This window comes from Echinops telfairi, unplaced genomic scaffold (assembly GCF_000313985.2).
Source record: "Echinops telfairi isolate 266 unplaced genomic scaffold, ASM31398v2 ScPeMD7_7468;HRSCAF=8506_0, whole genome shotgun sequence".
Lineage (NCBI taxonomy): Eukaryota > Metazoa > Chordata > Mammalia > Afrosoricida > Tenrecidae > Echinops > Echinops telfairi.
The window spans coordinates 5,400,440-5,410,829 of record NW_022111369.1 but is presented as its reverse complement, the minus strand read 5'-3'; the positions used below and the strand labels follow the sequence as shown (position 1 = coordinate 5,410,829).

At 50.8% G+C, this 10,390-nt stretch overlaps 1 protein-coding gene across 1 annotated transcript in view; it reads right to left on the bottom strand.

Moving 5' to 3' along the window:
• Positions 1 to 10,077, bottom strand: part of PITX2 (paired like homeodomain 2) — a 16,085-nt gene extending 6,008 nt beyond the window's left edge. The window contains exon 1 of the mRNA XM_004703312.2: positions 10,026 to 10,077. Coding sequence (XP_004703369.1) covers positions 10,026 to 10,071 — 46 coding nt within the window. The 5' untranslated portion in view covers positions 10,072 to 10,077. The remainder of the gene's footprint in view (positions 1 to 10,025) is intronic.
• Positions 10,078 to 10,390: the final 313 nt, after the last annotated feature.

The window sequence follows — 10,390 nt, the reverse complement described above, 5'->3', positions numbered from 1 at the left end:
CCCCGCCACCTACCCACACACACCTTTCCTTTTGTGTCTCACTACATCCATATCCTCTCGAGAGTGTGTTGCTATATAAAAAGATACATGCTACTTAAAATTTTTAATTTAAAAAATTACCTACAAATCATCACCCCGATCTTAAATTCTCTAAACAGCCTGTCAAGCAATGCTGCGCTAATCTGAAGAAGCTTTACTTTAATTGCAAAGAAGGCAGAGCTCTGAAAAGGCAGGCTAATAAATTAGAAATTGAGAAGCAAATGGACCCGTCAGAAGAAAATTACCTTGACTTTAAACGAACAACTGCTTGGTAATTCACTCTGGATTTATACAAGAATAAAATGTCGTCTGAGATCACGTTCTCTGTAATGCTTATTAGTCCCCAGACAGAAAACACACAATAGAAAAGAAACCCTAGCCTAGCGTTTTCAAAATGCTGAAAGCTTATCCATTCTACTTAAAGTTGATTAAGACACATATCCTAGATCTTTCAAATTCCTTGTACACTGTATTAAGCCTGTCCTAACCCAAAGGAGGGCCATGCTTTAAGTCATAACTCTTTTGTTTGCTTTACTATCAATCAGATTCAAATCCATGAAGCCTATAGAATCGACCACCGTGAGCTAATTATATATGAAACATGCTTTAATAAATTCCCATACAATTAAGAATGTTGCCAAATAACCGATTTCAAGGATAATTTTTTAACAGTCATTTTCTTTTTCTGGGGAGCTCAAGGCTGTCTTGGATCTTTAAAGTTCAAGTGAGGCTGAGACGCAGGGTGTGGGCTCCGAAAAATCGGAGAAGAGAGCTGAACTAGAAAGAGGAAAGCCTTATTCATTCGGACAAAACAAAGGGAGGCGGTGTGGAAATCACCTTTGGGGCAGCAAACTCTACATCCACAAGCCCTAGAAGTTAAAAGAAAAAAAACCCGCAAAGGCATCATTCTAAAGAAAAGTCCTTTTACCCTCTTTTAGGTCACGTCATCTGTAAAGCCTATCCTAATCTCCCCTAGGTTTCTGCACTGGAGATTGTTTTATTGTGGAGTTAGGGTTATCATCTCCAAATGTGTATTTGTTTGACATTACAGTCAATGATTTGCAAGACCAATGTTAGGTATCTTCAGAAAGCCGCCTCCTTGTCCTTATTCACCAGATTGGGAAACTTACTCGGTTGGAAGCAGAGTGGGTAAAACTGCAAAGGTTTTGTAACCTATGTTGTCCTGGATAACCCCCCCCTCCACACACACACACAAACTTATCTGTAACCCCTGCTCTGTTTTAAACAAGCTTGAGCCACACAAGAACCAAATGAGCATCTATTTGTCCTCCTCATTCCCCACAAGTTACTATGCTACTTTAAGATGAATCTAGCTACAAGGAGGACTTTCTTCAGAATAGGCTTTAAGTCAGTATTTCTGGTTTGACCCTTTTACTCCAGGTTGCCCACTCCACGCATGTACACACCTGCTCAGAGTAGAACACATTCCCATGTGACAGGGCTGCATTAGCTAAGGCTTATGCATTGTGCTGTATTAGGTTCTGCAATCTTATCACTAAATTATACATATTCTACCAGCAGCCTGTTGTTAAAGAAGGTTAAATTAATTTACATTCTGCTCATTATCTGGTGCTTAAATGACGCATTTTATCCCTGAGATTTGGTGGAGAATCTCCTTCTCAGACCCCACAGCATTTCACGGAAGACAATGCTCTTACATTTGTAGTGGTTTTTAATCTGATAAGACTCTAATTTGTGTAAGTCTTTCAAATAAGGGTTTTAAATGTTTCTGGTCATTTTTTCTTATTGAATTTCCTCTAATTCCCCCAAGATCATAAAGTATATGTGTAAAGTAAATATTTCCTCCCGTTGCACTGCCAGCCAATGACCTATAACTAAGTCAATATGAATCTAGCTCTATTCTGCCCACTGTGTTTACTAATCATATTCCAGTTTCTTCTTGTAAACCTCTGCATACCTGTGGTCCCACAATACTATGCTCCCAAAGCAGAAAAACACATGGGGGGGCCAAAGTGAGCACAGGCCTCTTCCTTATTTCAAGATTCAAACCTCAGAGCTCTGATTTTGGCTGGAGGCTTGGGGTGTTTGGGGAATTCACCCCCTCCCCCTTCCAAAACTTCACATTCTAGAAAGCGGAGACGCTCTAGTTAGAGAGCTTTCTAAGCGGTACCCATCTCTCAGTAAACCCACAGCATTTGGACTTAAGCTCTTGTGGCTCTCCTCAACTAGCAGAACCTGCATCATGGCAACTACCCACGTCCTAAGGACCTTAACGGATCTCCAAAGCGAGTGGAGACCCTGAGGGCAAGTGACAGTTCCCGGGAGCACCCAACTGTGGGAGAAGCAGAAAGTGCTGGTAATCTGCAGACAGCCCAACAGCCTAACACCAGAAGGCGTCTTGGATTGTGTCAAGCCATCGCAACGCTAAGGGAACAATAAAGATAGTTATCTGAAGAACACGGATGAGCATCTCTGTATCCCCTTAGCACTCCATAACAACTGAGCGAAGCTTTTCTTTGAGTCTTCCAGCTGGTTTCAACTCCTGATCAGCCTCCTGCACTCTAAACCACCACTGCAAATCCATTGCCAAGGGGAGTCGATTCCAGTTCCTAGTGACCCCATGTGAATACAAGACGCCTGGGTATGGGTTACACACACTAAGGAATTGTAAGTAGGTGACACTCTTGGGGCGTGGGGTCTAATAGGGTTCACTCAGTGTGAGACGGGAGGGTAAGAACATGATGGGGAAAGGTGGTGGTTGAGGGTGGTCTTGTAGTGGAGACCTAGAAACCCTTTCCAAAGAAGATGCCCTGGTGTGTGGCGATTCAATCAGTGCACCGGCCTGCACTGCATACATGAGGGAGAGAAGGGATTAAAGAATAACTAGTTATTTGTAGGGAATGCTCTATTGTAGCTTCTGCCTGGGATTTTCTTTGGTTAGAGAAACTACTGGGACTTTTGCCTCCATCATAAAAGCTTTACCGCTCAAAAAAGAAAAGAAAGCTCATGGTCCCTCAGGGCGCTGGACCTGCTGCACCCTAGTGCTACGAGAAAGGAAAGCGCAGTGCAGGGGTGGCATTTCAAATCCGGGAATATCAGTGGTCTTCCCAATGGGGGTGCTCTGTCTTATCCTTTTAGAAAGAGATCTGTGAGGAGGGAAACGTGTGGCAGGGGATTAGTCTATCTTCAGCTGGCATCTACCACCACCCACTGTAGTCTTACTTAATTTCTTCCTCGTTGTTAGCGTTAGTGGCGCAAATTCCTTCTGGAAGTCTTCCTGGTAAGCCTGCGCCCCTGAAATCTTCTGCGGAGGCAGCGAGGTTTGGGGGAAGGGCTGGAATCCAACCCAACAACCCTGGGCTCTTGGGAAGACTCTGTCTTTAGAGTTACCTAAATTATCATTTAATTAGACTTCGCCAAGCGTTGTCAGGCCCCGGGGACGCGGGAGTTCCCCCCTGGCCCCAGCCAGCTCCCGCACTGAGAGATTCTGCTCAGAACCTCTTGACAGGGCTCGAATGGTGTGAGGCACAGAGATCAGATGGGAACCTTGTACCCAGCCCAAGAAATAGCCCTTCCCTCGCCTCGATTTTCTGTACATACAAACCCAGCTGGAAGGGGCCTCTTTCCCCAACGCAGCGAAGCGGAAGGACCCAGAGACGAAAACGTCGCGGTGGCTCATTTCCCCCATTCCCTAAACAACATTATATACGTACTGGCTTTATACATACCTACGTTTTTTATGTCCCCGTTATACATACTAGTTTATTTTAAAAAAAGGTTGGGGAGGGCAGATTTCCCCACCTGAATTTCCTTAGCTACACCGCTCTCTCTGGTCTGTGCAGATGCACGCGGCACCCCTGGTTCTGGCACTCCAACGTGATCAAACACTTGGAGTTTGGGGTGATGGAGAAGGGTGACCTTCGGAGAAGAACACAGTATTAGTAAAAACTCCCTGTCATCTAGTTGGAGCTGACTCACAGGGACCCTGCATCAACCTATAGGACAGGGCGGAACTTCCCCCTGTGGGATTCTGAGACTGGAACTGTCAACTGGGGAGAAAGGCCAGAGAAGACATAAAGGGCGCCGAATGCTAACATGCCGTGTTCTCCCTTCTATTTGTACGTTCGCCACAGATTTACTGGGCACCCATCTAACGTTTGAAACGCCATTGGTTCCCCTCCGTCCCAACTCTGAACTGGGGATTAGTGACAATAAAGAGAAGGGTGGGAGGGGGGGGGAAGCTGAAACACAGGCAGATTGTGATAGCCAAGCAGGTAGGTAGATACAATCTGATAAAGTGTCTTGATAAGAAGATGCAGAGCATGGGAAGTGGTCAGCAGGTTCGAAGGTCTTTAGGAAAACACAAAACCAGAATAACAACAACGTCTATAGGGGTTGCCGCAATGCTCCCCTCTCTTTTCTCTTTCTTCCCCCCTCTCTTGCTCTTGTCCTTCTTTTCTGTTTCTACCATGCTCCCCCCCCCCTTTTTTTGTCTGCCCTCTCCTAGACAGGCTGGTAGCTAACATTCAGTATTAGTTGTCATGGTGACCATAAATCACATAAATCCAAAAATACCCACCTATAATCTGAGATGAAGCTTTTATTTCCCTAGCGAAATAATATTTTAAAAGCTGTCAGCTGACAAAAAAAGAAAGAAAAGAACCCACTTCATTGTAGTAACCCAAGTAATATATATTACTTCTAAAGGTTTAAATTAAAATGTCAACCTGTTATAAACACTCTGGCAGAATCGCAGGCACTCTCAGTGTCAGGACCTCACAATGAAGTTGACTCCTGAGCGTTCTCTCTCTCTCTCTCTCTCTCTCTCTCTCTCTCACACACACACACACACACACACACCAGTTTTGCATGCTTTCTCTCCATTAACGTCTTCCCTCCCCTTTCACCTCCCTTAGTCCTCACAGATTCTACTCCGCCGCCGCCTAGGTTGAAGCGCCTTCTCCTCATCAAAAGAGAGTTTGGTCTCTTGCCAGGACTTTTTGGGGGGCAATGCATGGGGACGATCTGTTATTAAGCACTGCCCCTAAATGAAAGGGGGATCCCTGAGGGAATACGTTCGGGTCCTGGCAACAAAATAAAGGCGTTAAGAAGAAAGAAACACCAGGAGGAGTCTGGTGGGGCAAGTGGAAGAAGAACTGAGGTAGGCGGCTAGGTGCAGTGGTTACATTCAGCCCCAGAACGGTAAGCATATTTGCCCCTTCTTGCCTTTTTCATCAGGGAGATGAAACTTTCGCAGCCCGCGACCCCGGCGCGTAGGTGGGGTGGGGTGGGGCCCATGGGGATAGCGGCCTCAGTTGGGCCTTTTGTCTTTACCTTGGGCTTGTTGTCTTTTGCCTATCTTGGATTACAGGGTATTCGCCTAGATGAAGAGCCATTAATTACCCATTCAGTCAATATTAGGAAGACGACAAAGCTTTTTTACATAGGATTAAGAAGACATCAGATTGTTCCATTAGTATATTCCTGCTCACGAATAAGCTTTCGTTATACATTTCCTTTTCCCCGGAGTCGCCCTAACAACTGCTGGATATATTAACAGCGGGCGGTGCGGAATCACAGCTAAACCAGCCGTTAAGAAACTTGGAGTACGCTCCATTTCGGTAGCGGGGAGCGCGCCGCGTAAAGACCACCTCAGCGGGCGGGATCCGCAGGGACTGGCTACCATAGGGCAATTGGTATAATGGTCCCAGGAGGGGGCGGGAAACGACAAATTGGAGAGGCAGTTTCTGCCAATAGACGGATGAAGCGAGGTGGGGGGTGGGGGTGGAGAAGAAAAGAAAATAGAAACCTTCTCTTTCCCCACCTTCTTTTTAGCTTTCTCTCTCTACTCTCCCTTCTTCGAAATGTCCCCTCCGTTTTTACTGGTCAGGCCCTGAAAGCCTCCCCAGGCCGCACCGTTTCGCGTTTTGCAGGAAAGGGTCTGGGCAGCCCCCACTGGTTCCGGGTTTGGCTTTCCAGTCTCTTTATGGAGGCGAAGGGGTCACAGGTTACGTGCTTGTAGGGACTTTGTTAGAGTTTGTCCTCAACATTTGGTGATTGAATGAATGGGAGTCCGCGGCCGCGTTGAGGGCATTGAGGGTTGAGCTACAGCTCCGGCCTGCGGGAGGGGCCTGCTCTTGTCCCTCTCCCAGCGGGACCAAGGCGTTTCGCACCGAGACGTGGGGCCATCCTTTGGGCTTTTCCTGTTGGACACAGCTATTTAAAATTTAATGGCGTTGCCGAGGGAGGTGGGGCGAATGTAGCCGCCTCACTGCGGGCCGCGAAGCCAAGCGCCAGGGCCAAAGGGCAGCAGCCCGGTCCGATTTCAGGCCAGGCCCCGAGCCTCCGCCCTGAAGCATTTCTGGGTCACTGACTGCAGAAGGACAATTTGGCAGTCCTTTCACTGAAGGTCAAGACTGTTCTGGGTGCTTAGTAAAACGAAGACTCCTTCGGGCACCCCCAAAGCCGGGAAAAAGTCAAGTGCATCCCTTTGAGGGGTCATTCTGTGTGGGCCTCGGCCTCTTCCTCCTGCAGCACAATGGCATGGGGGCAACTCTTTCTGCCCAGGATGCCATGGGCCACCGTCCATCCCCTCTCTGTCTTCCTCAAACACCTCGCCTCTGGAGGTCTACTCGCCTTCAAGCCAAATCACTTTTCTGAGAGTGGAAACAGGTGCGACTTCATCCAAAGGGTGTCACCACAGGCCAGGGGACTCCGTGTTGATGATGATGATGAGGAGATGTGAGTTCAAACCTCCCAGAGGCCAAAGCCACCTACTCAGAGAGTGGTTTTCAAATCGTCTTCATAAAGGATCGGAACCCGTGGGCAGGTGCCGAGGGTCTGAGGACCTCTAAATCCAAATCAAGGAAAGACATTTGAAACAAAGGCTGGCAGTCTCCTTCCAAAGAAGAAAGCGACGATGGCAAAGAGCCGCTGAGAACCTTGTGGAGCCCACTTCTATTCTGATAAACATGGAGCCACCAGCAGCCAGAAAAGACTCTGTTGCAACGGGTGTGTGTGTGTTTGTACCCACACAACATAAGGGGGGGGGGGTTGTTTGTTTTTGAGATAGGGAAGGTAAGGACCAAGAGTGAAACGTCATATACTTCTTAAAATATCTCATGACATTGTAAACCTATTTCTGTTGAAAAAACAAATAACTAGAAACAAAACATAGTGAAGGAAATAAATCCATTTCTTCTAATGGCAAGCTGTGGCCAGGTACGCGTAGATCCCCTAAGTTAAAGGGAACTCTTGGCACACCGCCCCCCCCCCCCCACAGGTAGCTATTGCTTTGTCCACTCATGTGTGACAGTTTTGGTGTTGCAAGTTCACTAAAAGCCAATAAAATAAAGATTCCATGCCCCTCCCCCACCCCTTCCAGCATTTCTTCCCATCATTGCCTCTCCTTAATTAATGGCATTGAACATGTTTAGACAGCAATTTCCCCCTCTTCCAAAAGGTAGAAAACAGAACCCAAATGAGTGTTGGGGAAGCGCCGTTCAAAAGAACCCAGGCCTAAAAATAATGCTTAACACTATCATTCATTATTCCTAATTCTTTGTTTATTTGCTAATTATGAACAACAACAACAACAACAAACCACGCCAGATCCCAGGGATGCCTGCCTGGCCAGCGAAGGGCATGAATGGGACTCCTCAGCTTTTGAACGCCTGGGGTGCGGGGAGGGGTGCTAACAGTCTCCCCACTCTACGTGGAGTTTCTCCTCATTGAGAGCTTTTCTCCTTCTGGTTGCCTGCTGACCACCAGTCCTGAGAAGGCCTTCTCAGTCAAAGAAACACTCTGGGTGGTGTGGGCATGGGGGTGATGGAGTTGGAGGAGCGTTTAGCGTCTATCTCGGCTAGAAATGTCCGCCGGTGCGGTCCGCAGCCGCAGCCCCAAGCGAAGCCAGATACAGGGAGCCAACACTCCCCTGGGTCCCCACCCGCTCCCTCCCAGTGGCAGGAGCCAGGGCTGAGCCCCCGCACAAAGCTTTTTCTCCAGGAGTCATTGCCTCTCTTGATTTTTAACCGGATCCCAAACATACTCTGGTCTAATAATTTATTTTTATGACCGTTTATCAAACAGAAGAAGAATTTAACACAATCTTAATGACAGAAATCACCCGACGTTATCTCTGTAGTGCTCCTATTTAACCCCGTGGGGTTAATCCTGGACAAGTGAGCGTTTAACTGGCCAGGCAGGAGGGCTCCCCGGCGTGGTGCAGTGGTGTCGGTGGTCAGTTGTGCTCTCGACTGCGTTAGAGCATTTCCAGAAAAGATGCTTTCCTCTCCCATTCCCGGGGAAGCCCAAATGCTTTCTTTTCTTCAGAGCAATTCAGTTTTATTTACCAGCGGGGAGTACCGATTTGGCCCTCTCCTACACACATTACGTTTACATCTTTTACATCCTTGCACTTTAATCCCGAAAGAGGGGGATAGGGGCTGAAGGCAGTTGGGAGGGGAGCGTACTTTATCTCCTCACTATCAAAGGTCAACAACCCCCTGTGGGATGGCCCTTATTTATTACAGAGCCTAGCAAAACAGGAGAATAGAAGAAGAGTAAATTTGAGTTCATGTTTGCAAAGGAAACGTTGGCTCCCCATCCCTCTCTCAGTCTCTGTCACACACACACACACACACACACACACGCAGGGACACGTTTCCATTCAGCAAAGGCCTGTGCGGTGGTTAGGGACGTTTAACTCACCCCACCCCCCACCCCCGCCCCTCCAAGCCTTCTGACTTAGAGCAGCAAAGTTGGTTGATGGGGCCAGAGTGAAACCTGCCAATCACTCCAGGTCACTGGCCAAATCCACAGGCCATAAGCACAACAGGTACGCTTCGGGTCCACGAATGGTGGGGCACATGCTCCATCCCTTCCCCCTCCCCTCTGGGGGCTGCGACGCCCGACGGCCCTGGGTCGCAGAGTCGTTTCCAGCCCCTCCGCACACGTTCCCCCTCCTCCTTCCCCTCGACGCCGGCGAATCAGCGCCCACCCTGGCCTCGTCGGTTCCTTTCCCGCGGTAAACCCGGCCGGCATCCACAGGCCTGGGCGGGGCCCAGCGGAGAGTCGCAGGCCCGGGGTGGGGCCTGGTGGGGCCGGGCGCAATGGGACCTGGCGGGCGACAGAGGTCGCTGTTGGACCACTTTTCCACGCCAGCTTGGAGGCGCCGAGGTGGGCTCGGGAGTGGGCGCGGAGCGCAGGCCACAGGGAGCGCCGAGGAGCGTGGGGGAGAGGTGTTAGGTCTCAGGGGTGCCGTATCATTTGGGGAGAGGCTTTAACGTCCCCGGGACGGGGGCTTCCCGTCCTACCCAGAGGCAGAGCGTCTAAATCCCGGCAGCCGGCGCGGCCCGCTCGGTTCTCGCCCCCGTGCGCTCACCGCGGCCCGGAGGCGGGTGCCCAGCGCGCGGCCTGCACCTCCCTCCGGCCTTACCATTGGCGCCCGGCCGCTGCCGCGCGAAGAGCTCGCTGCTGGCCGCCTCTTTCCTGTTCTCGGGAGAGTCGGTGAACTCGACCTTTTTGATGTCGGAGTCTTTGGAGAAGAGGCACTCAACGGCCGCCGGCTGCACGCCTGGGCCGCGCGCCCGGCCCATGTGGGAGGGCGACAAACGCCCCGGCCGGCGGCAAGGGGGAGCCCAGCGGGGGTGGAGGCAGGGGGCAGGGCGGAGGGGAGGCGAGATGGGACGGAGAAGAAAGAGGGACAAAGAGTAGAGACGCAGTTAGAGGAAAGAGCGGGGAGCACTCCTCTCTCCCGGACCCTCGGGCCACCTGGAGTTGGGCGGCCGACTCTCTCCGCAGGCCTCGCCGGTGGCCCACGGCTGCTACCGGCAGGAGCCCGCCCAGGGCTGCGGGCCGCCCGCCCGGGCCTGGAGAGGTGGCGGCAGTGCCAGTCCTGATCTGCGTCCTGGCCGGGGCCTCCCCGCGGGGCCGATGCCCTCTCGCTGGCCTCGCGTGGCGCGGCCTCCCGCCCGTCGCCCCAGGAAGGAGAAGCGGACTCTTACCTAATTGCACACATGCCGACACTAGTTTGCGGCAGTTGGTCTCCATCCCCCGTTATCTGCAAAACACAAGGGAGGAGGGCGGTGAGCAGCCACGGCCGGCGAGCAACCTCGACAGCAGCTGCTGTCTGCCTACCTTGTGCCTAGTTTCATGCGCATTGCTCAAACCTGGTAGCCTCCGGAGTGTCCAGCCGCACCCGCCCGTCGTGAGGGATGAGGGGCATCTGTTTACCAAGAGGGGACCCTCCCTCGAGAACTCCAGCGTCTGGGCTCCCCTGGGGGGGTGACAGACCTTCCATGCCAAGGCGTTCTGGGGAACCAGGGTCTTTGCGAAAAGGATGTTGGGGTTGGGGCTAAGTGCCCATCGG